The 24,410-nt window shown below is 48.6% G+C and overlaps 10 protein-coding genes across 10 annotated transcripts; 4 read left to right on the top strand and 6 right to left on the bottom strand.

Annotated features, from left to right (window-relative positions):
• Positions 1–84: 84 nt before the first annotated feature.
• LY89DRAFT_741544 (uncharacterized protein) lies at positions 85–1,360 on the bottom strand (the record flags this gene model as incomplete). Its single annotated transcript, XM_018220722.1, has 4 exons — positions 85–466; positions 560–759; positions 814–1,089; positions 1,181–1,360. 4 exons carry the CDS (start codon positions 1,358–1,360, stop codon positions 85–87), a joined length of 1,038 nt encoding a protein of 345 aa, XP_018063052.1.
• Positions 1,361–2,160: 800 nt separating this feature from the next.
• On the bottom strand, positions 2,161–4,058 carry LY89DRAFT_724737 (uncharacterized protein). Its single transcript, XM_018218926.1, has one exon. The coding sequence runs from the start codon at positions 3,895–3,897 to the stop codon at positions 2,167–2,169; it is 1,731 nt and encodes a 576-aa protein (XP_018063051.1). The 5' UTR covers positions 3,898–4,058; the 3' UTR covers positions 2,161–2,166.
• A 351-nt stretch (positions 4,059–4,409) lies between these two features.
• On the bottom strand, positions 4,410–6,651 carry LY89DRAFT_690733 (P-loop containing nucleoside triphosphate hydrolase protein). The gene has a single exon (XM_018216153.1). The coding sequence runs from the start codon at positions 6,633–6,635 to the stop codon at positions 4,476–4,478; it is 2,160 nt and encodes a 719-aa protein (XP_018063050.1). The 5' UTR covers positions 6,636–6,651; the 3' UTR covers positions 4,410–4,475.
• Positions 6,652–6,834: 183 nt separating this feature from the next.
• On the top strand, positions 6,835–7,233 carry LY89DRAFT_741541 (uncharacterized protein; the record flags this gene model as incomplete). The annotated part of the gene is made up of 1 exon (XM_018220721.1): positions 6,835–7,233. One exon carries the CDS (start codon positions 6,835–6,837, stop codon positions 7,231–7,233), a length of 399 nt encoding a protein of 132 aa, XP_018063049.1.
• Positions 7,234–8,186: 953 nt separating this feature from the next.
• LY89DRAFT_599224 (alpha/beta-hydrolase) lies at positions 8,187–9,001 on the top strand (the record flags this gene model as incomplete). Its single annotated transcript, XM_018210081.1, has 2 exons — positions 8,187–8,606; positions 8,666–9,001. 2 exons carry the CDS (start codon positions 8,187–8,189, stop codon positions 8,999–9,001), a joined length of 756 nt encoding a protein of 251 aa, XP_018063048.1.
• Positions 9,002–12,511: 3,510 nt separating this feature from the next.
• Positions 12,512–13,594, bottom strand: LY89DRAFT_741539 (uncharacterized protein; the record flags this gene model as incomplete). The annotated part of the gene is made up of 1 exon (XM_018220720.1): positions 12,512–13,594. One exon carries the CDS (start codon positions 13,592–13,594, stop codon positions 12,512–12,514), a length of 1,083 nt encoding a protein of 360 aa, XP_018063047.1.
• Positions 13,595–16,689: 3,095 nt separating this feature from the next.
• On the bottom strand, positions 16,690–17,536 carry LY89DRAFT_324490 (uncharacterized protein). Its single transcript, XM_018206732.1, has 2 exons — positions 17,390–17,536; positions 16,690–17,323 (listed from the first exon to the last, which is right to left on the bottom strand). The coding sequence occupies exon 2, from the start codon at positions 17,139–17,141 to the stop codon at positions 16,962–16,964; it is 180 nt and encodes a 59-aa protein (XP_018063046.1). The 5' UTR covers positions 17,142–17,323; positions 17,390–17,536; the 3' UTR covers positions 16,690–16,961.
• Positions 17,537–18,602: 1,066 nt separating this feature from the next.
• Positions 18,603–19,405, bottom strand: LY89DRAFT_690729 (uncharacterized protein). The gene has a single exon (XM_018216152.1). It carries the CDS (start codon positions 19,220–19,222, stop codon positions 18,971–18,973), a length of 252 nt encoding a protein of 83 aa, XP_018063045.1. The 5' UTR covers positions 19,223–19,405; the 3' UTR covers positions 18,603–18,970.
• On the top strand, positions 19,315–20,200 carry LY89DRAFT_323577 (uncharacterized protein). Its single transcript, XM_018206731.1, has 3 exons — positions 19,315–19,376; positions 19,550–19,957; positions 20,120–20,200. Exon 2 carries the CDS (start codon positions 19,579–19,581, stop codon positions 19,885–19,887), a length of 309 nt encoding a protein of 102 aa, XP_018063044.1. The 5' UTR covers positions 19,315–19,376; positions 19,550–19,578; the 3' UTR covers positions 19,888–19,957; positions 20,120–20,200.
• Positions 20,201–20,350: 150 nt separating this feature from the next.
• Positions 20,351–22,043, top strand: LY89DRAFT_676601 (glycosyltransferase family 2 protein; the record flags this gene model as incomplete). The annotated part of the gene is made up of 4 exons (XM_018213607.1): positions 20,351–20,403; positions 20,529–21,383; positions 21,435–21,708; positions 21,756–22,043. 4 exons carry the CDS (start codon positions 20,351–20,353, stop codon positions 22,041–22,043), a joined length of 1,470 nt encoding a protein of 489 aa, XP_018063043.1.
• Between the last annotated feature and the right edge of the window lie 2,367 nt (positions 22,044–24,410).

The following is a 24,410-nucleotide window of genomic DNA, read 5'->3' as shown; positions in this document are numbered from 1 at the left end:
AGTTAATTCTCTGTGATGTACGAAAACATCCAAAGTTAGAGTCTCAACGATACACCGCCAAGTTCTCCCAAGTTTCTTTCAACCTCAAACCTTCAGCCAACTCTGATGTACATCCATTTTCGCGACCAGCACACACTCATTCCCATCCCTTCCCGTCAACTCATCTTCGCTTTCCCCCCTCTCTCTATCCCTCTCCCTCCTCCCACTCTCCAGATACCCCATCCCGATACCCCTCCTTCCACTCTCATCTCCATTACCTGTCCCCTTACTCCCACCCACACTACCAAACATTCTCGGGATCATCTTGGTAATAAGAGCTTTCAGACAAGGGGCCGATGAACACACGATCCCCAAATTTATCTCAATGCTCTCCCATGTCCAGAGATTGAAGCCTTCCCACGGCGTATCGGTGGACTTTTGCGTTAGGATCGAGTAGTAGAGTCGGAGGGCGCCTGCGACGCATACTCTGTTTTCAATCAGTACTCATGGTAGTTCATTTTTTTGAACTCCCGATAGGGAGTATTTACAAAAGGACGAAAATGGGGGAAGGAGAACGTACAAGAAACCCGCAGCAAAAATACCAATCAACCCCATACGTTGTCGTTTTGGCAACTGCACTTCCCACACCATCTTCATGGGCAAGATATAAATGTACACATCTGTAAGAGAATTTGTCAAGCCGTGGATAAAGAGTGCGGCTTCAGGGTCACGGCACGATGTCCCGGTAGGGTTCCAGTATTCTGGGATTGGCGTGCATTGCTGTTTTCACTTGTCAGCTATTTCCTTCAAGAGAACAGGAACAGGAAGACGCACGAAGATAACAACAAGAGTAAAGGTAATAGCCCAGATGATTATGAATCCGATGCTGCAGTGTATGATTGTTCGATAGGTCTTCGTGACAGCGAGACGGAGGTAGAAGAACAGAATTGAGATCTTGGCCAGGGAAGTCGAGAGCGTGAAGAGGAGTTCTGCGATCCAGATTGTGATGAGGATAGAGCTGTAGTTTGAGGGCGGGATGGAAGATAGGTGGTGGCCCCAGCCAAATGTAGTGCTGATGCAGGCATTGATTGAAAGGCCGATGCTGAGGATCTGCGATGTGGTCAGATCTTGCTTCGTATGTTGAAATAGGAGGCAAGCAAGTGATGATGGATCAACTATGCAGAGAGACATGAAGGCTTACAACAGCAAGTCCCATGATATAATCATCGTGGCCAATAGATCTGAGGATAAACGCACGCGTGTATACTCGAAGACAATAAACAAGCAATGCAACTGCTACAAAAAATACTTGAAGTGCAATGAGAGCTCCTGCTCGCGAGCCTGGCTCAGGAGGAACATTTGGATTGTGAACAAGAGGCATTCTGTTCGCAGAAAAAACGAAAAGTGCGTCCCAAAGAGTTCTCCATGTTGAATATGTCCCACTTTGCAAAGCCTAGCATAGCCATGCGCCAGCCTCGAGAAGCCGTGAAATCGAAACCACCACGCGGCTCGGATATGTCTGAGGTCTCCACCAGATATCTATGATAATTACTATTGGTCTTGATTGCCATAGTTGACTCCCAGAAAGGCTGCAGAACCGGCGCCACAGCTATGAAATCGGGGGACGCGTTCATTGAAGCTTTAGATCTGCGGCCAGAAGTTTCTAGCTCCCGGATCTCCCACTGTGTGCATCATGCCGTCTTTCGAAAGGGGGTTCTGACGGCTTTAAAACATGCAAGGAACTAATTTTCTGATCTGTTCTGGTAATTATTCCGTTCTTAGTTCAAGCCTCAGAAGTTTTTTGGGCCGTCTTAGGTGGCAAGTGAATTAGCCGAGAAAGACTTTTTTGTATGGGCCTATAAGATTGTCGATGGCGACCAAACGAGAACAGTTTTCGTAAAAGATGGCTTCCAGGGGAAAATTATGGTCGATAGAGCGAAGCTAGAGGTCGATTATGTGTCGTCTGAAAGTAGAAGGAGGTTGAGTTTCGGGTGTGACAACTTCCTTTTCGGGTCAAGGCAAGTGAACCGTCTTTACGGGCCGAGGCGAGGCGTGGCAATCACATGGCTGTGAATTTGCTTTGGACAACACAAATCTCGATGAAGAACTTTCTATTTTGACTGCATGATTGTGTCAGACTTGAAAGGCTTGGATATTCCGGAGAAAGAATCAAGCTCGTGTGCCAATTCAATCCCAATTGCTGTATACCACAAGTTCATGTACACTGTCATCTCCAAGCATAGCTCGTCCCTCTGACCCTGAATCTGCAATATCAACACTTTCCACATCTTGACTCATAACTCTAGGAGGTAACGAAGCCCTTCGGTCTTTCGAGCTCCATGTCATGATTCCTAACCCAGACCTTCCAATGTACAACGCCGTCTTAAACACCAGGTATTGAGCAAACAAGCAAGCCCCAATGAGTATGGGATAAATGTAATCATTGTTCTCCGTGAACTGCTGCCCAGGGTCCAAAACTACGCCTTTGATCTTATTGTTGAATCCGGCCCAGCATCGACAGCTATTTCCTAATCCGCAACTTGAAGCCACGAGCAAGATTATGACGGACAGCCCGATAACAATGTCTTTACAGACTAGAATCCTCCACCGCGATCTGAGTTCATGACCGAAGAAGGCATTGGTCATGATAATACGTGTGAGGAATGGGCCCATAAGCCAAACAAATGTGATACCAATAAACATGACATTCCGACAGCTAAAGAAAGTAGGAAATGAGTAGAGCACCCCAAATGCAATACTGAACGAAACACAGACAGACGTAACAGCGACAGCGACAAGGAACCAAGATCTGACTTTCCGGCTGAGCATAGGTTTCTGCAACTGACAAGAATAAACCCCACCAGACCAGGCCTGAGAGTTCAAGAACATAGCCCAATCAGCATCATTTGCGTCCGCTGTCCAATCTCGAAAAAGTGGATACGAATTCCTCTGGCACTCTTGGTGATGCGGCCCTTCCAATGTCCTAGCGTTCTCCTCAAGTCGTCGGACAATTCTGATACAATCCTCCCTTTTCAACTGCCCAACCTCGTTGTTTAACAAGATATTAGGTAGTAACCACGATAGCAACATAGCAGGAGCTATCCTCCCACCAGAAGGTCCACCTGATCCTGTCGAGCCCCCTAGCTGGGAGACGAAAGCACAGATGATGCCGAATATGTAGGTCGAAATTGCGAACCAGGTGGTTATGTTGCCTGATATCCGAGCGCTGATGATGGAGCCTGCTAGTTCGTTGAGCATGGTTGGAGGGATGTCGAGACATGAGCATTGGTTGATCGAAGTGATAGTAAGGTTCGAGTTTGGGGGTAGAAGTTCCTTAATAGCGGCGATGATTACAGCTGTATTCCTTGCTTTTTTATCGATTGGAGTTGCGTGAAGAGGGAGGAGGAATTGCCAAAAACAGGAACTAGATTCAAGTGCAGGTGTATTCAAGTGAAGACTTCGAGCTACATCATAGCACTCATCCCAATCCTCAAGTTTCGTCAGGAGAGACCAATAAGAATGGATCGGGTCCCCAAAGAGATGCGCCACCATAGCAAATCTCTTCTTGCCAATCGGTGCGAGATTTATACTCGATACCAGAAAGATCCCAGGCACAAACCAGGTGAGCAACCGCGTGGCAGTATCCGGATACCAGCCCATGCCACTACCGCCACATATCTCCTCGCAGATGTCTACTAAGACGATGGGGTGCAGATAATCGGACCAGCTATGGCCTGAATTATCTTGCCAGAAGAAAGACGTATCGTTCGCTAAGGAGATGCTAGAGTTGAGCATTCCTTGAACAACGGGGAGGCAAGCTTGTCTGTTGAAGCCTCCATGTAAGGCACTTGATACTAATCGAGCGATGGAATTGAAGGTGCGAATGTGCGACGAATGGCTTTCGCTACGAATGTACATTTTGCTTTGAATGAAATTCAGAATCAACTAGCAAAAGGGGAAAGAAGTCGAGTTTTAAAACGAGATTTATAGATCATGGTTTGCCCGGCATCAAGGAGCTTCCTGTGACCCAGTCCCTTCCCAAAGCCACAGCTTGAAAGTTCCTCGAAATATGAGACGAGTAGGTCGCAAAAATAGCACTTGCTATTATCGCCATCCCTTGCATAATTCACACTTTTGTACAAGGTCAATAAGTGAAAAGGTGCGATGCTGCAAGCCTCGGACCTCTTTCAGAATATTCTCGTCCGATTGAGAATTGTGGTGGCTGAGTCTGCAGCCTCGCGATAACAATGCCACCCAATTGACTTTCTGCTATCGCCCACCTGCTCGCCTTGTCCCACTCTTGCATACTTGAACATAGATTTGGAATCCAGTCATGAAAAGTGGGGAGTGTGAGGGGTGGGGAAAGAACGAGGCGTATCGAAGTCTGCCTTGAGACGATAGCTGAATACAGAGAACCAAATACAACGCCTGGCAGAATAACGAAATGGGTACCACGATTGCGCCTGCTGATCCAATCAACGACAAACATCCTGTATTTACTCATCAATCCCACCCCATTCACTGTCTTCACCATTCTGTTCTTCCTTCTCAGCCTCCAACATCCTTCTTCTACTCCCCTGAATAGCTCCCTTCCTGTTATGCTCCAACTTCCGCTCATATCCACTCTTCGTACTAATCTGCGATTTCCATTTTCCCTTGACATTTCCCTCTTTATTCTTTTCTCCTAATCCACCCCTCCTAGCCTCAACGCCGTGTAGCTTCAGTTTCTTCTTCTCCTGCTTGCTCGGCGTTGGCAGTGCATCTAGCAACCATCTCTTCATGCCTGCCTCACTCTCTCCTTTTCCAGCAGCCTTTTCACTCGCAGCAATGATATTCGCGACCGCTTTCACGTATGGAATGTCTTCCTTCGTATAGAATGTGACAGCTACTCCTCCCTCCCTACCGGCTCGTCCAGTACGCCCAACACGATGGATGTACGCTGCTCCTGAATTTGGCACGTCGTAATTCACTACTCCGTTTATACCGCGGAAGTCGACACCACGGGACAAAATATCGGTAGTGATCAAGATCCAGATCTCGCCGTTTCGGAACCGGGTCATGATCGTCGAGCGAGCGGTATCCGAGAGCTCGGCATGGAGGACAGCAATACGGGTAGAGCCGCCTGCTTCTGAAGGGATGTCGTAGAGGAGTTCGGAGTGTAAAGCCACTGCGCGGGGAATAGTTTGTGTGAAGACTAGAAAAGGAGGACGAAGTGATTGTGTTGCATCAGTAGACTTCGCAGTCGGATGGAGTAGTTGTCGTAGAGCGATCAATTTTCCAGGCTCCGTAGCTGCATAGACTAAACGGTGGGTAATATTGGGAATGGCGGAATCTTTGAGTCCAACTACGAGTCGGATGATATGGGATGTAGGTGCTAGGTCAAGGCGTGAGCGACGAGACTGAATGGTAGATGAGGCAAGTGATTCTATGTTCGAACCCATAGTCGCAGACCACAGCGTGACACGAAGCTCAGGATTCGTGCACGAGTTCCAGACTCCAAGTGTTTGGTCTCGAAATAGGGGATCAAGGAGAACGTCTGCTTCGTCGAGGACAAGCGTGCGAGTTGTCGGCAATGATGCAGGCTGGGCCAAGTCCGTTGACAAAGCACTGAAGAGAAGGCCAGGAGTTGAGACCATAATATCAGCTTTCACAGCAGGTTGTGACGTCCTCTTCCTGGGCTTCTCAGCATCTTCTCCATCATCATCTTCTTCGTCTTCTCCCTCGTCACCTGAACTCTCGTCCTGTTCCTGATCATCCTCTTTTGTGATCCTCATACCTTTACGCATCCCCACAACTTTTACTCCAGTCCCCGGACTCAGTTTCTTCGCTTCGTTGACAATCTGTGTAGCCAGTTCTTTGGTCGGTGCTACGACGATAGCTTCAAGGACATGTTCTTTAGCCTCGCTGGCTCTTCTTCGTTGCATGATCTGATCCACAATTGGTATCAAGAAAGCCAAGGTTTTCCCACTTCCAGTAGGTGCCACAGCTAGTAAATCAACATGGATCTCTCCATTGGCATCCTCCACCTCGTTGATGGACTCTCCCAAGGCAATCTTCGGCCGCAGCAGAAGTGGCAAGCTTCCCATTTGTACTTCTGTTGGAATCTTGTATCCTTGCTGTACCAGGTTCTCTGCCATGCGACCAGAGATCCCATAGGTGCTCCGTAAATCCTTGAATGCGACTAACGGTTGGGGATATATCTGTTTGTATTCCTCCTTCTTTGTTGATTCCACGGCCTTCTTCTTCTTTTTGGACTTCTTGATCACTTTGGCTGGCTTGTTCGACGGCAGGAGAGTAGCCTTCAATCTGTGGGATCGCAGGAGTTGGCGACATTCTCCTTCATCAAGTAATTCTGCTACAATGTCGGTCTTCGACTCTGACTTCGTGGCAAGCTTTGGAGCAGGAGATTTCTTTTCCTTCGACACAGACGCCTTTTCCTCGAAGAAGTTTACGTTACTTTCCGCTTCATCCTGCGCCTGAACTTGCTCTGTTTCTCTGCCACGCTTTCTTTTCTTTCCTCGAGCTTCTGGTATCGCATCGTAGAACAGTTGAGGGTTCGCAGAGGTGCCAGCGGATGGCAATTTGGTTGACGGCGCATCTTTTCTGGTTCTCGTAGTCTGCTTGGTCGACCTCGAGAGCAGCTTGAGAATATCCATGTTGCGAAGCTGTTGCATGTCCGTCGAAGAAATTCAGAATGTTTTTTCTTCAAAAATTCCGAGTCGGTGGCAGAATCATTCACCGCCTGTGGATCGGCTCCCCTTTCAGCTCGTTTCAGATTAACGATATCAAATACCCCTCACCTCACCTTCTTCCTGATGCAACTTCATCCTTCTTCCTTTTCACCAAATCACAATCATGGCACAAACTACAACAAGTCAGATATTGGTCTCTGTGAGACCTCCTCGCCCTACGACAACCACGACCTTTCAATCATCGTCAGCACGCACAACTGGTACTACTTCAGGACTTTCGTCATCTTCATCTTCCACAAGTGCCTCTATTGTGTCTGTAACGTCTACGACTTCAGTACCAAGCACCACAGTCAGTGAAACCAGTAGCACCCTTACTCAGACCGGAATCGCTTCAGCATCTTTACAGCATACTCCATTGCCCACAAGCACTCCTGGAGTTTCGGTGTCACCTACGACGAGCACGAGCATTGCAGCACCAAATGCCACTTTCCCTTCGGGTTTTTTCGAATTTTTGTTCCTTCTCTGGGTCGGCTACTTCCTCTTAACGTCAAGAAGGACTTAAGTGTCGGGCTGGGACGATTCAGTAAATGGAAATCAAAGGACAGAAGACTCTCTGTTTACTTATGACTCGGACATTTACAGCTTCCTTCAAAAATTCCCTCCAGTACCCTCACGTTGCATAACCCCTGGCATAGGGACCGGAAATAGCCCACTTCAAATGATCGGCTTCAAATACACGAATGGTAGAAGCAAACTTCATGAATCTCATGAACGATTCCGAGGAAGTTCACGACAACCGCGCCACATTACACGACGACTGGAACAGTTCAACATACGAAGCCGACGGCCGGGATATGGAAAGTCATTGAAGCATGTTATGTCTACATGGCTAGTGAAAAACACGATAGGAGAAGATAGTGAAAAATGTATCTCACTGATCATATTCACAGTGTGTCAATCAAGGTTAATCTCATTCAATAGCGGGGATGGTCCTTTGGAATTTTTGGGGCGTAGCACTGTCAGCCCATGTTCACAAGCCTGAAGTTCTCTCATTCGTCGATCTCTTTTCATCAAACTTCACTTCCCATCACTATCATTTATCTCAGTTCGCGACGAGTATAGCTTCCCACCCACTTCATTCAGAATCGTTCAAAGGACCAATGGAAGTCTGTTTATAGCAGCACTACGTGGTATCGAGACAGATCGTCAGCATCATGCCCAAATTGTCCATTTGCCTTGAAGCCCGAATTGTCATTGGGACACTCGCATTTTCCATCGTCGTCGAAAGGTGGTAGGCATCCCTATCCGCCAGGGGAAAGTCGCTTACGCGGGTGAGCACAGTCCTTCATGCTGAAGGGGCCTCAAGTCTTACCACAAGCTTCTCGTTTTCTGCGCCTATCAAAAGCTCAACCAAAGCGAATTCATATCAAAGCTTACACCACCAGCAAATGCAAATTTCCATTTATTTCAACAGTAACTTCTATCCTTCTACTCTTCATACATCCAGTCATTTCAATGTCTCCTTCCAAGCCAACCATTATCGTCCTTCATGGCTCATGGCATAGTCCACCTCACTACGAGCGTCTGACGTCCCTCCTCACTGAAGCTCAATACCCACCCATTTGCCCCACTCAGCCAACATTCGACGCCAAACCTCCCACCAAGACTCTTTATGATGATGCAGATTTCGTCCGCTCCATGCTGACAGAGCTCGTCGAACAAGAACAAAAAGAAGTTATCTTAGTCTTGCACTCTTACGGTGGAGTTCTGGGGACCCAGGCCGTGACTGAAGACTTCTCAAGATCAGCTAGAGAGAAGAAGGGATTGAAGGGAGGTGTCATACACCTCCTCTTCATGACAGGTTTCGTACTTCACAATGGTGAATGCCTTGCCTCACCGCTAGGTGGCAGTTTGCCTCCATTCATTCCTGTCGAGGTAAATGAACTCGTCGTCCGTCTACCTATGTCGAATCGCTGACACAGGTGTGCCTATAGGAAGATGGATCCTGCAATATGCTCGAACCGGCTCGCAGACTCTACAACGATCTTCCAACTGCTGAGCAGGAACATTGGGTCTCTCTTCTCCGACCACACCCCGAAATAGCCTCGCTTACACCGCTCACGAATGTGGGGTATAAGTACGTGCCGAGCACGTATCTATTCTGCGAGAATGATCAAGCTCTACCTCTTGAGGTTCAAAAGAGTATGGTTGCTAGTGTTGAAGGTGAGGTCTTTGGGGGAAAGATGGGTGAAGTGAGTTGTGGTGCAGGGCACAGCCCATTTCTGAGTATGCCAGAGAAGGTTGTCGAGGTTATTGATGGGTTGTGGTAGTAATCAGCTCTTGAAGAAAATGTCCCACCTTCCCAATTGCGCCTCACGTATACGCAAAGATTCTAGTTTAAGTGCAAGTGGCAAGCTTCACGTTATCTGCTGTCCTGTTTCGTTCTTATAACTCCCATGCCAAGTTCTCATTTGTAATGGCGTTCGGTAAGCATTTGTGTCGAGCACAAAACCTGGTCAAGCTATCAGGTATTTAAAACATTTACTTTCATTCTATATACAAGCTCAATAAGCCTCGAGGAGCGGCAAAACCACCGGAAATTCGAGATCTACCGTTTTCCTTTAATACTCCACCCGTATATCTCTCCATGCCAAAAACACCAAATTCCCTTCCCTCTCAATTTTCTATAACTTCGCGCGTGTGCTTTGGCATCGAGGACATATACCTACACCGTCGAACTTTGGGAAGTAAACACCCACGCACAACGGAATGCTAACGTTGTTGCAGAATGCGACATGAATCTTTCTGATCTCGACTCCACAGAACTTGCAGAATAAGCAGGCGTAGCCGCACATCTTCGTATGGTTGTAAGATCTTAGTGGATATATGGGTTTGATGGATGTAGATATTTTGGTTTCTAAGAGTTGAGTTTTGATGTTATATCTTGAAGAAGAGGCTCCAGCTGAGGCAAACGTGTGGGTTTTTTATATTCTATGTGGAGACTTTCGTGAATGTAAATTGAAGACATTGATTCCATTGCATGTCATTTCACGTATCTAGGCTTATTCATAGTGATGCCAGTTTTGTCTTAGCTTGAAGGGTCGCAGGATACAGAATTTGAATGACACAATTTTTGACTTACATCAAGGCCAGGTCAAGAGTAGGTTCCTTTCCAGATGTCCTGCATTCATCTAATGTTCTGACTCGTTTCTAGATCAAAAAGTCTAGGAGACTAGATATGCCAGGCTGAACTCAACCATCGTGCTGCAAAAATGAAACCAGTACCCAGCAAGCTCCAGTCTTGCTCTCTACCAATTTCCCAAAAACCATGCAAACATAACATCACACCCATCTCAACTCTCCAGTACAACCTCCACTCTTAACCTTAATCTAAAAAACACTCCCGAACCCCTCAACTCCCTCCCGTCCCATCAGCACCCTACTACTTACTCTTCTTCTTCAACTTATCCCCACACTTCCGGCAATATGCCCCCGGACCATCGTAATATTTCAGATGGCGCTTTCCAGAACACCTGTTCTGTGGTCCCGCTCTCCCGTTGCAGATAGCGCCCAACTTCTCACCGGTGATTGTTTGGCATCCTGGGCACTTTTCGTTGCCGTAATCGCACATTTGGCTTGGTGTGAAGTAGGAGAAAGAGGAAGTGGTTGCCTGTTGTTGGGTGGAGGATGCTGACGCCTTTATCTGATTCGGTTTCTGCTTGGAAGGCTCTGGTGAAAGTTGAAGTATGAAGTATGAAGTATGATGATGATGATGATGAAGATGATGAAGAAGAAGAAGAAGAAGAAGAAGCTGAGTTCAAGCAAGGGGAGTATTCTTTTATAGATCAAAGCATTGAGAACAGAGTCAATGAAGAAAAATGTACTGTTATTTGAATACCTGGTTTTGTGATGATAATGTTGCTTTGCAGTCACTTGCATCCAATATATGGGAATATTGAGATACCAGGACACGTCTCACAGTCTTAACCAGCTTTTGATGAGTCTTGTCTATCACCCAACTCCTCATAGTAACTGAAGCCCGAACTTAGCCTCACACTTTGCAATGTCTGGGAATGGACTGAGGACATGCAATCACTTGACGCCAATATACGTAGACTGTATCCCTATCTCAAAAGTATCTCAACTATTCCTCAAGATCTTTTCTTCGAAAGAAAATAGAGTTGTATTATAACTTCTTGGTGACCTAGGTGGGGCAGACTGCTAAGCGACAAAGAAAAGGGGATCAAGCAAATTGTGATTTAACAGTCGAGAAATGTCCAAACCTGGTGTCTGACATGACAGGACTATAAACATAGTAGCTTTCTTAATATATAAATCCTTTGTTCGGATTTCAAAGAGGTGAGTTTAAAAGGTCATGTGAGATTACCTGCACTTGGGGATGAACAGGTCTTTCACATTTATTTATAGTTTTACTTTGAGTTTAGTTGCAGTTTTGAGGTCAGAAAATCTTCACAAGAAAATGCCATTACTATTAACAGATATGTAGAAAGAAAGAACAAACATCAAGTTCGAATTTGCTTTTAAGAACAATTATTCATTTCCCCCTCACTAGACAAAGACAGACATCCGACATCCAGTCTCACTTCAACACTTGTCCATTTGAAAAATTACCACGACAAGAAGTCCCTTGACAGCAGAAAGATCTCGACAGCAAGAACTCCTTGCGAACACACCTCCTATTCACTACTAATTAATCAGCATACATAACAAGATATCCCAGCCGTACTAAATCATATTATAGAGACAAAAGTAATCAAAACCCCTCCATACAACACATTGTAGCTAGGTGCCCTCAACACCACACCTTCAGCCATCAGGCGCTAGAACAATTGTATCTGTCTAACAAAACCAGACTACCCAAAGCTTTAAACAAGCAACCCACGCCGAATACTGAATCTCATTACTTGGCAAGCAAGCATCAGATCCAGCATAGTGGATTACCTCCGTAGAGTTCTGAAGCAGAGAGCTGGCAATGCCCAAATCTACTCTACGTCGTTCAAAGCCACTCCTCAGGGTAGAATACTGGGTCCCCAAGTCTCAAGAGAAGAGAATAAGCAATATCTGTACTTGCGCTGTGACTTACAACGGGATCAAAGTCGTATCTTTCGGTAGGACATGCAGCATTGGAGCTCGGATCGAAAAGAACTCAAGAATGGTCTTTGCCTGCACAGCAGTTCACAACAAGATCAGGTCATATCACCGAGCAGAACATCACAATCACAACCACAATGGACACTGATGTTGAAAACCGTTGCATTGCTAGACTGCCGCGCCAGCGCCTTCTAAAAGTCGCAGAGTATGTAAACCATCGCTCATATCTGCGTCCGATGCACGATCCATCCAACCTCATAGAAGGAGAACCATGTCATATCCGTCCCATCGACCTGCAACCTGATAACAAATGAGCAGAAAAGAAAAAACCACCGCCGCCTTAAAATCTTGAATCGGGTATGTCCCATCCTGATATGAAAGAAACCCTAAACGCCTCGCTGATGTGTTGAAATGTCAATGCCGTTGTGCTGTGATCCAAGCTTCGTTCCGAGAGGCTATCTTGGTGTGAATCCTGGTTCGTTGTAAAGCATCGCAGTCGTGAAAGCCGTTCCTGAACGCCGAAAAACAGATGTGTTGGTGTGATATGCGTGAATCGTGAATGGTGAGGGGTAATCGTGAGCTCGTGAGAACGTATGTCAGGAAGCAGGTCCGTGAATATGAGAAGGCGTCTGCGGAGCGAGGGAAAGGAGGTTTCTCGTCCCATGAAGGACAAGTAGATGCTCGTCCATGTATTCCCAGACTTCTCTCCACATGTCCATAGCTGCCCCTCACTTCTTCAATCGAATCCATCTCGTCTTCAACCACATGACAAACTTGGTCCAAGCACTATGGGTCTTTGCCTTGGCAGTATTGGTTCGTCGTGGTTGCTCGAATCCCTCACCCAAGAAAGGCGGGGTTTGGACTGGGACAGAATCGTATCCTCTACCGACAAAGACGTCTCCGCCCTTCTCTTGCATGGTGAGATCGGACTTCGAACGGGCACGCTTGGAGCGGGGATGTTCGCTGGCGGACGATCTGCGGGCACTTCGTTCATAGGTGCGAGCTTCCTTCTGTTGACGCTTCTCGAGAGCCTTGATTTCCTCCCGCGCAGCTTTCTCCTCCTTGGCGTCCTCCTTCTCTTGGAATTTGCGGCGGGCTTCTTGGATGGTTTCTGCGCGGACACCGGTATCGACTTCACTGCGGCTGCGGATGCGGAAACCTTTGTCCATGGAGGTGCGAATGGCGGATACTGGGGACATTGTGTCGGTAGGAGATGCGATATCGGGAGAGAGTGTAGAATTGTGTAGACTTGTGTGCGACGTCGCCAATGCAAGACGTGATGAAGAGGGTTTGGTTTGAATGCGAAGATTTGGAAGCGGAGATGTGAGAATTGGACTCGAGGTCGCTCCCGTTATTGAGGTGGTTCGATTCGAGAGATTCGAAGGTGAGCGAAAAGGGTGTTGACGTAGCTGGTCTTCATCTTCCTCCAAAGTCGGTGAATTCGCATGGGACACTTCACTTTCACGGAGCGAGTTTTGATATGAGGCTGCAATGGGCGGGGTATAGGGTCGAGGTGTTTGTTGGAACGGATGCACGAAACTTCCTGTTCGATGGCCACTGCCAGTTGTTGCTGTCGAGAATTGAGAGGTACCACTGGTCGACCGGGCGTGATATCCTCTTCGGCCTGTTTGCACAAACCCAATATCGTGTGAGCTGCGAGATGCAGCGCCATATTCATATATGCCCAGACCATCCTGCTCAGCAGCTGGTCGGTCCAAGTCCAACGAATTCTTCTCACTCTGCGTCAATTTCCTGAGGATCGGTTTGACCTTGGTCCTCGACTTCGACCGTTCGCCATGATGGCTGGACATGGTTGCACGAATGCACGGCGATAGCCAGAGTCAGAGCCCTTGATTCCTTCGTCGTCGTCTTCTTCTTCCCCTCTGCTGGTCACCGCAACTCATATATCATCGACCTCGCATGCCTGCGCTGCAGCCGGGGATTCCGGTGGATGTGATGGGTTGATTTTAGATGCAGATCAAGTGCAACACCCGCTTCGTTGAGAGCAGCAACGACGTGCTATATCAAGAGAGTGTGCTGATGGATCAAGTGATAGATGATCTGAGGTTGGTTGTCGTCTTCGTCGTCGTCGTCGTCGTCGTCGTTGAGGGTGGTCGTCAGAACAGGCGATGCAGATGCAGTCAACAACGAGAGAAGGATTGAGGATCAATCAATCAGCCTCAGCATGCCTGGCTGGGCTGGTCTGGTCTGGGCGGTCTGAGGTTCCTTCAGAGTACTTAGTCTGGTCTGGGTCTGGCTTGCGTTGCCGGGGACCCGCTCCTCCTCCTATCAGCTATCGTCGTCTTCTCACTGGCTACACCCATGGCTGGGACCAGACAATACGCTGCTCGTGCCCGAGAGTTCCCACCGCGACCCCTCTTTGCTCCTCTCTCAGCAGCAGCAGCGGAGAAGGGAGGAAAGGAACCCCCGGAAAACTCGGCGATACTTACTCAGCATGACTATGTCGTTTCAAGTCAGCGGCTCCAACGGATGCTGCCCGGGCGTGCAGGAGGTTGAGGAGGGGCAGGGAGGACAGTGCAAGAGAAAGAGAGAACAAGAGGGGAGAGGAAGGAGGGAGGAAGAGAGAGAGAAAGAAAGAAACGGAGTGAAATCTTGTTCCCATGAATCAAGGAAGCTCCAGGTCATCTGTCAGGAACTAATAGGAACGATTGATGTAAGGGGGGTTGATCAGAAGGGGGTGCCATTGTGTTTCCTCACCCATTGCTCATTTGTTAGGTTCACTGTAGGCTATTGGGGGTCACTTTTTGCTCTGGCTGGACTCCTGGGCGTGGGCAGCGATATGGTGATCACCTCGTCAATCGCCGCGTTCACTCACTGGCCTGCGCTTCTCGTCAGAAGGGGATCATGATCATCCATCGTGCGGCGGAACGGAATGGCGGGCACCACTTCCCACTCCACTTCACTTGCCAGACCGACGACGCCATGAGATCTGTGTGCCGTTGTCACCGTGAGGATCAATGCTCGAGCGAGATCTCCATTCGCAATCCATGGGACGGACGGACGGACAAAATTGACACCAGAGCAAGGAGCTTGGACGTGAATTGTGGCTTGTTCCTCCATACCTATAATTAATCTGATATATAAGGCTACGGATAGCCAATAGTCAAGACATCGCTTCTTCATTCTTCCCTTGTGGCCGCTATTGCTGCACATCTGCCGTCTGGAGCTTTGATGTTGCTGTGCTGCTTTCTTGTTGGTACGATGATCCCCTCCACAGACCCATTCAGTGTTGCTGTCCGTATGTGTGGATGTATGTATGAAGCAGAAGCAGACGAGATTTTCATTGTACATGATGCATTGACATTGAGAGGTGAGGTGAGTCGAGCAAATCCCGAGTCTCGATTCCGGCGGAGATACAATACCTATCTGGTCCAGGTTTTCCTTTCCAGAGATCTTCCCTGGGCTGGAGGATCCTCCGCCTGTCTATCCCATTTCTCGTTCCGGCCGGCCAATCTCTGCACACACGCGCGGTGGTCATGGAGCAGGAAGAATATACTTCCTTGAGTCGTGCCTCCGAGATACAGCAGCAGAGGCAGAGAGAGACCTTAGGGAATTTCCGAATGAACAACATTGCTTCTTCTTCAGCCGGTTGCACATCACTTTCAGCTGGACTTATCCGTCCCGTGCTGGCTGTACCGAGAACCTGGATGATATTAATAACCTTGTCCTGTGATTGACTGATTGATTGCTTTGATCTCTGTAGTAGAGTTGCAGTGCATCAAATAAAGAAACGAAATGTCGCAGATGATGAATGAAACCCAACCCTGTGCTGCTTCCTTTCCCGCCTTCTTTTCGAGCCCTCTTCGTTCGATGTCTGACTCGGGGAAGCTTGTGTAGGCTTCCTATACGTGAGGTATCAAGCCGGCCTGTCTCGCTGGCAATGTCACCACTCTCAAGAGAAACCGAACCAGAACCGGGCTGGGACTTGTAAAAACTTGGGGAAATTCTTGAAACCCTCGCAGCCACGGTGTCTCAATACTACCTGCCGCATCCAGAACGCTGAAAAGCTAGATAAGATTCAGAATGAGGTTGAGAGAATCTTATTAGGGATCTACCAGAGGAGGCGCTACATTACATGGAGTTTGGTCGTACAGATAAAGTTCTAGATTGAATCTCCCGTTCGTGGCTGTCACGTCCGCCGTTGCCACACCACGGCAACCTCAACCCACCACCCTGCTTCACATCATCAATCATCAATCGTCATTCATCACTCATCACTCATCCGTCATCCATGGCCATGCCATCTTTGGCCCGGATAACCTTACGCTTTGGACGGTGACAAAAAGCTCGAATCGATCGCTTGCATACAGCCGTGCATCCGTTGCTTTGTCGACGGTGCTGCCGAGCTGCCCAAGAGGCGTTCGCGACTATACTACTATCGATAAACCACGGTAATGCAGATCAAAGAACTTGAGGCTATTCTTGTTTTCAGCGATCCTAGTGTTCCATCTCTGGGCTGGACCAACCCTTCCTTACTATTCGTCCTCAGGGATTATTGGAGCAATATGTAAGTTCTTTCCAATCTGTTCTCATGTACATGTACTTTGTCCTCGCCGGCCTGGAAGCAAGTTTCAAGTCGTACAAGCAAACCCTGACCCGGAATGTTTGAGAAGAAACGTGAAGAATTTTTTCCACCAAAAGGCTGGTTCTCATGTGATATCTTGATGCTTCGGTACAGGATGCTTACTCCACCTTTGGGGCTGGTCCGGCGAGGACATACATAATGCATTACTCGCTATCCCGATGGTGTTTGATATTTTTAAGGTTAGAGGAAAGCGGCCACTGTGAACGATCCACAGATCAGCGCTGCATACTGTTGGAGCTTAACTTCTTTAGCTGCGCCGTCCACTAGGTCGTACAGTACATTGGATCTAGCTCGCTTGCTGCTCATAGAAGTTGTATTATCATACTATGCATTGGAAGTACATGTAGTAGTACTTTGCGAGGTACGAATGAGGTCTGCTCTCGATGGCGGGATAGGTGGAGTCCTGGAAGGAGGGGCTCCAGGGCCTGTAGATGAAGGAGATAAGCACACGCCACCATGCGTTCACTGCTGTGGTCCTGGGCTTCCTTCTCTCGGCTCAAAGTGCTGCTTTCACCAGGTTGGTACCAATTCGCGGAGGCGCTGGAACCGGATGCTCAATGCTGGGCGGGTATTCATGTACAAGTACATGATCCACGTTCCCTTCCCGCTGAGGTTAATAAGGGGAAGAGCGTCGTGCTTCCGTACCAAGATCCAGATCGCATTGATGACCAGCTAGGGAGCTTGACAGCCGCTGGGCAGACAGCAGCAGGCAGGAGGAGAAGCAGGAGCAGAACCGTGGAGCAGAGCAGCATACGGAGAGAGGGTCTTCCCGTCCGTCTGCTCCATGGTATTATTATCCAACGGCCGAATGCCGATTCTCGCAGCCATCATCATACCAATTGATCTGGTAATCTTCGGGGGCGCCTGCTTCGAGCCATAGAATGTCCGACATCAAACTCTGTTCGTGAATTCCCACTGCAGCCGCGCTTCGCATCTTTTGCTCTTACTATTAGTGCTCTAGTCAGCTGGCGAACCCCGCCTGTCCAGTTGAATGTCTCACCAGCAACTCCCTTCATCCATGAACGCCAGTACGGCCAAGTTCCCAGCGAAGAGCCACTAAGCATTTGCAATATATGAAATAAGAAATCGAATATTTCGAGGCGGCAAGTGCGTGAGCATCGCTTTGACCAGTAGACGACATCCCTGTTAGAAAAGGTACCACAAAGCCAAGTCCAAGTCCTGGTCGTGGCTGACATCCCCCCCATCCTCAAACTGCTGGAGAAATCTTGATCCGTAATGACAATCTTACTATTGCAGTCCCCTCAAAGTACGGAGTAGGTACCTCGCATGGAGGACGACGACTGGCCGCATGAAAGCTGCAGCACATCGCGTCACTCTGCGCCGACGAACGCTTGTGTACAAAGTGGAAACTTCCCTGTGTCCATCCTATCTCCGGAATGAAGGTGCCATAGAATTTTCTGGCCGCTTCTGAGGTGCTGTTGGATCCATGAGAGGTCGTGATAGTTGCTCATCGTCATCATTGACATCTAGTCGTCCACTCTTCTGTCGTAGAAGCTTGCTGCAAGATGCTAAACTGGTAGAAATACGGCCTCGTGCCCATTTTATTTTGCCAATTGCAATAAGCCATGCTGATCTCGGGTACTCTGGGGTCCAGAAAGTGAAGGTCACTGCGATAATCTGGTACGGGTACGGGCAATGAATCCTGACGAGTACCGTTCTTCCCAGAGTACAGTAGCCTCGATGACCAACAACAATAGAAACAACATCAGACAAGAGCAGCAGGCCAACCGAAGAAACAAGCCAGCCCCTCCTCGCTACACCATATCTGATGGGCCCCACCCTATGAGGAGGAGGAAGAAGAGGAGGAGGAGAATAATGTTTCTTTCGCCCGCACTGATCCCTGGACTGACCTTGTACTGTAGGTAGTGTATGGCCCGGCCTGGCATGGCATAGCATAGCATAGCATAGCATAGCATAGCATGACCTGGCAGTGGCAGTGGCAGCTGCAGACAATTGCATCGCATCGAGGCGGCGGCTTGCTCTGGCTCTTGCTCAGGCTGGTGGCGTTTCCACCCACAGGGTAGTTGGACAAGCGAGGGCGCCTCTTGTGGTGTCTCGTTCTGACGACCCTCTTCTTCTCTAGCCGCTCTTCCCTTCCCTCTCCCTCAAGTAGTCACCGTACAGTCAGTCCGTCAGTCAGTCAGTTAGTTCTCATCCCAGCTCGCCGCCCTCAGTGGTTGCTAAAGATGGCTTGAAGCTCCGGTCTTTTACTTCGAAAGGGCGTCCTAAGTTGTACCAAAACGTCTCGGTGCAGCAGGCTATTGTTCCCCCTCTCGTTAAGGATACCCGAAACTACCCTGTCAAAGAGACAGACTCGTCCCTCAACCTCACCCATCTCTCCACCCCGTTCGTTCAGACGCCGCTGCTTCCATCAATTGCGCAAAGAAAAAAAAATTAATCCTAATAACTGATTGACGGGGGCGCGATGCAGGCGTGCAGGCTCGGTTCTTCTCCCAGCATTTCCATTCAGGCTGTCTCAACACGCAGACGCACGCAGACGCTGCAGTAGGTGCAGGCAGGCTGCGTAGTGTCCGTACTGTACAGATCTTGCAAATGGGGTTCACATCGTCCAAGTGTCTCCTCCCGATTCCGTAGCGGGTCCGCACGTACAGTCCTGCGCTGTACGGGGGTCTGGGCTGACTGAGGACCGCAGACTGAGAACTGGCTCTCTGGTCTGTCTTCTGTCTGTTTCTCCGTCTGCCAGTCCCGGTCCTAGGAGCATGTGGCGTCTCTGCAAGCGTATTTCAACCTCGATGTGATGTCTCAACTTTTCTTGCGCGCTTTGGGTGCTGCTCACATCCCTTCCGTTCATATCCTGTCCGCTCCAATCCTATCCTATCCCATCTTATCCCTCCTCCTCCTCCTCTTCTGCCCCAGCCCAGCCCAGCGCCTGTTGTCTCCAAGTTGATCCACTCCCCATCTCGATCCCTGGCCTCTCCGTCGACTAACGTCAGGCTACTTTCGACATCTGTACCAGATGAATATGACCGATCAGGTTAGTATCCGCTGCTTAAACGCTCGTCTCTTCTGGCTGGCTTTCCCTTGCTCGTCCTGCGTGCCATATCCGTCTGGCGTGGCTGAACTATAAGATCTCCAGCGGACCCTGTGGAGTAGCGAGAGAAACTCACTACAGCATGACATCTCGGCGACTTTCGTGCACGGTGATATATGAAGGGCACTGGTACTGTATATTTATCAATTGAACTTGGGCACGGGACGGTAACGGTCGTTTTGTGGTCTTTCATCAACTCGTTCCTTCGCTGTTGTTGTTCTTGTGTTGTTGTCGTTCTCGTTGTTCCAAGCAAGTATCACCACCACCAAAATCGGCTCGCCTCGTTTTTCCCACCTTCCCCTCGAATATCGACCACCAGCAGGCGCAACTGCACACATTCGTCCCTTCTCGGTCTCGGAAAGCAATTTTTTCCACGGCACGGCGTTGCATTGGGGCTTGTGCATTTTCACGACTGGATCCTGTGAACACCCAATCCCTACCAGAATTCGACCCGATATCGACTTTTGCAGAGCGGTCCTCGAAAAAGCATCTCCCGCCAGCGAGACGTGGCTCACACTTTCCCACGCACCGGGAACAGCTACCACGAGTTGTCTCATCCACCCTGCTGAAGATTCCGTTGGCTTTACGCCTGCCGACGCCTCCCAAAAACAAATTCTCAGCCTCTCTCCACCGCCTTGGGATTCACTTTCGCTGATCCCCGCTTGTTGTCTCCTGGCTGGTTACATATATAATTCACCCTTTTCAACCACGCATATTTATTCCGGCAATTCGACACATGACCACCCTTCCCTCCTTTCACAACACTCCACAGTGGCAACTTGGTCCAACTTCTTTTGCCCTACTAGAAGAACAGATCTTGTCACGTAAAGCTTTCCACGCCCAAAGACTTAGCTCTTCATTGGCACCTGCTGCAAAGCCTTCCTCAACATGCTTCCTCTACTCTGGGAAAACCTTGCCCAGATCTTATTTTGGTTCCTCTGGTATGTTCACTCCATATAGTCTCGTGTAGCCACTTTTGCAGACTTGACCTGCTCCTTGAAATTATTTCTTGGCACCTGGAAAACGTATAAACCTTTTCACTCGAGTACTGATCTTCAAGTCGTAGGCTCCATCGATATGTTCGATTCATCGTCAACACCATCAGCCATTGGTGCTACAAGTCCGTCCCAATTCCTGCGGATCCGAAGTACTCGTCGAAAGATGTTACTGTAATCATTCCCACGATTCATAATAATTTCGAGGAGTTGAAGGAGTCGATGCAAAGTATTCTCGCTTGTCAACCATTTGAGTTACTGCTGGTCACAACATCAGACAAGTATGATAAACTTGTCAGCTTTGCCAAAACTCTTGAGGTCTCAAACATCCGCATATTCCACGTCCCAATTGCGAACAAGCGTATCCAGGTCTGCGAAGCAATTCCCAAAGTCAAGACTGATATTATTGTCATGGCTGACGACGATGTCACATGGCCAAGCACAATTCTGCCCTGGCTATTGGCTCCCTTCGAGAACAAGAAGATTGGGGGAGTTGGACCATGCCAAAGAGTCAAGCGACTTAGTACTGGGGACTTCAGTGCTCTTCAATACAACTGGCTTGGCGCTGCATACATCGAAAGACGCAACTTCGAGATTTCGGCAACCCATGGCATTGATGGCGGAACCTCCTGTATGTCTGGACGCACTTGCGCATTCCGCCGCGAGATCTTGCAGAATCCTCTGTTCTTGGTGGGGTTCGAGACTGAGCGCTGGGGTCAATATCAGCTTAACGCAGATGATGACAATTTCGTTACTCGCTGGCTGGTGTCCAATGGATGGAAGACATGGATCCAATACAACCGACAATGCGAAATTGAGACCACTCTTGAGAATGATCACAAATTCTTGTATCAGTGTTCGCGTTGGGCTCGTAGCAACTGGCGTAGCAATTACACTAGTCTGTTCACTGAGAGACATGTCTGGACGTAAGTTTCTTCTATTACAAAGCCTAGACGCGGCTGACTCAATTACCACAGGCAACAACCTTGGTCAACCTATGCTCTGCACATTGCGACGTTCACTTCTCTTTCCATCATCTTCGATCCCTTGATCGTATACCTTACATGTAAGGTTTTTGGGTGGAATGCAATGATTGCGCAGCTGATTTTCATGTTCGTCGTCGTGAAGACTGTCAAGTTGGTCGGATTGTTCAAGAGAAATCCAATGGACATTGTCTATTACCCGACCTCGGTCGTATTTGGCTACTTTCATGGCCTGATCAAACTTTGGGCATTATTCACTCTCAGAATTGTAAGTCACGTGTCACTACCCCTATTTGCCATTTCTGACCATCCAAGACTTCTTGGGGCAGCCGCGCGGATGGTGATACCAACGATAATGAGCGTATGAGTCCTCGGGCTCGTCGCAGCGAAAGCATCACTCTTCCTCCCGGTAATCATCCGGTTCTCGTCCGCTACAAGGATGAGAAAGACTTCTTCACAACTTCCGAGAAGCAAATCGACTCGGATAGTGACGACTTCTCCGAAAGCGACTTGGACTTTGGTACCGACGCTTCTTATGACTATAATGATTCCAATGACGACACTTCTTCTGATTCCCAGGCCATGAAGCCCCGTGGACGCTAGTGCAGCATTACTCCAAGGGGGCTTTGTGAGTCACATATTTCTTCCATTCTCGGCACGATACTTTTATGATTCACGAAGGGACGAAAATTCTGGGATTACACTCCATCGGAGCTAGATTTTGCTAGCGAGCGCAGACGTTTTTGAGCACTTTGTCGATTTTAACCTCTCCGGGGCGACACTTCAGTCTATTGGACTCTGCTGCATTTCCAGGAGTTTGTTATGGTCTATTTCTTCTTCTGCATATTTCAATTCTGGGAAGGAGGGGGGAAACAGGACCGCTTCTTTTCTGGCACTAAAATTCGACTCCTTTGCTTTGGCTATTTTCTTTCTGGGTGGGCAAAAGAACTTCCTTTTCAACTATTCTTGATTTAATTCTGGGTGGAAAGACTGATGCGAAAACGTCTGGCTTGCGAAAACAAAATTTCTCCTCTTCATTTTTATACAAAAAGGCATTGCTCGTCATGGTTTTTCGGACATAAGTTGGGCTCTTACTACTCACATAGATGAGGGCTCGGATAGAGATCATCAATAGATGAGATCCACTTGATTCTACGAACATTTTCCAATGTGGAGACACAATTCCTAGCCATTGCCTCTTGTTATCCGGCAATGGCAATACACTTGAACCTCAATGTCACTACTGATCATTTCAAGCATCCCAATCTCTGTCGTTGAGGCTCTGCGACTGAAAAATCGAACTGAATACGTCTCTTCAAGAAAAAAAAAACGCCAATATGTCATGATTGCCTCCATCCCCTGTTCCCTGCTCTTCATCTGCATCTCCACAAGGCGCTAATGCAACAGCAATCTGCATGCACGTAAGACCCTGCTGTTATGCACGATACCAGGTGCAGAAGACAAGGAAATCCTTGCTCGGCGTTGGTGTGGCATCCTTCCTGAATCGTTCCTCTCTGTTGCGAATCGAATCTTTACCTGGTTCTCTACTTCGAATGGGAGATTATGATCGTGGCTTTCGATATCTATATGGGCCACACCTCCACGGTCGTACACGCTTACTCTGCTTTGGCATCTCATCACACCTCGAATCGTGGGTAGGTATCAGATCTCCAACCTCCGGCTTGCCCTACTCGCGATGTAACTCGGCCAGCGGCCATCCATCATCGCAAGTCCGGACGCCTGTCTATCTGTCTCGATCTCGGATCAAATCGGCCCATTAGTGTAGCTTTCGCGCTTTCGCAGGATTTAGCCGGACCGACTTGGCTTCCTCACTCACCTTTTGGGGATCAGGCAACCTTCCTAAAATTCACCATGAGGGATCCCATCCATTGCGCGAGTCCACTGTTACAGATTCTTGTCAAATTTTCCCTTTCATCAAGTAGTATGATGTGATGTGATATGATCGAACGGCATCTGGGGTTCCGTCCGTACGAGGCCCAGGCCATCCATTACTCGAGAAGCGCAACATCCTCTAGAAAATAGGGAAAGTTAGCACGAGGTCTAACGGTTTCTTGGACGCGATGTGATATATCAACTCTGGTTCAACGGCTAATAGTGTCTTCTGCTCCGCGTATGTCACTTGTTTTCTGAGAGGGTGTCCTGCCTCAGGTGTGTGGTGTGTTTCTTTGTCTATTTCCCTCCCTCGGCACGTGCAAAGTCAAGTCAAGTCAAGCCAAGTCACCTTTTGCAGGGGCACTTGCTCACGAACGACAGCCCAGTTCTCTTTGGACCATTATCCGACTTTGCAAGGGTGGGGAGGGAAATGGAAAAAGAGGGTGTTCGACTTGCAGAGCAGCGCATTGCATATGCAAGGCAGGCTTGGGACTAAGCTGAGGTCGGAGGGACCTGCAGAAGTGGGGCCCTTGCTGCTCTTGCTGGAGAATGGGTCGGAGTCTAGAAGCTCTAGCTGTTGCGCTTGACTCGACGAGAGGCAGGCACCGTCGTCATAAGCTCTCTCTGTTAATTGCGGAAGTGGGTGTGAGAGTGAGAGTGAGAGTGAGAGTGAGAGTGGGATTGAGAAAGGGCTTAGGGCCGATGGATGTACAGTAGATGGGTTGAGAGTAGGGAAGGTATTTTCGCTTCGCGTCAGGCGGCTGGACGTGCGCCGTTCTGTCTGTGCAGAGATTGAGTTCGACACCTTGAAGGATAAATGAGACGCCGGTGCTTGCTAAGGAGGAAGACGGCTCTGGGTAGATTTTCTGGGCGGCAAACTGGCGCTAGGCGTTCTTCAGCAAAGAATCATTAGAGTTTGAGAAGGGGAGCTAGCTGCAGAATCCAGTCTTACGTGCCGTAAAGCCTAGTGGTTGTACATGTTTGGCTTCTCGAGACGAGGAATATACTTTTCCCGAGTCTGCTTCTCACATGAGAAATTCCATGTCAGCGCATGTGTCAGACTCGCGATCCCCTGTT

Source organism: Mollisia scopiformis (genome assembly GCF_001500285.1).
Source record: "Mollisia scopiformis unplaced genomic scaffold LY89scaffold_31, whole genome shotgun sequence".
Lineage (NCBI taxonomy): Eukaryota > Fungi > Ascomycota > Leotiomycetes > Helotiales > Mollisiaceae > Mollisia > Mollisia scopiformis.
This window is presented reverse-complemented; position numbering and strand designations above follow the sequence as displayed.

Bases quoted from the DNA above. Each gene is read 5' to 3' on its own strand.
- LY89DRAFT_323577 (XM_018206731.1), top strand. From the start codon at position 19,579: ATGAAGGGCACTGGTACTGTATATTTATCAATTGAACTTGGGCACGGG.
- LY89DRAFT_724737 (XM_018218926.1), bottom strand. From the start codon at position 3,897: ATGTACATTCGTAGCGAAAGCCATTCGTCGCACATTCGCACCTTCAAT.
- LY89DRAFT_690733 (XM_018216153.1), bottom strand. From the start codon at position 6,635: ATGGATATTCTCAAGCTGCTCTCGAGGTCGACCAAGCAGACTACGAGA.
- LY89DRAFT_690729 (XM_018216152.1), bottom strand. From the start codon at position 19,222: ATGAACGGAAGGGATGTGAGCAGCACCCAAAGCGCGCAAGAAAAGTTG.
- LY89DRAFT_324490 (XM_018206732.1), bottom strand. From the start codon at position 17,141: ATGCTGCTCTGCTCCACGGTTCTGCTCCTGCTTCTCCTCCTGCCTGCT.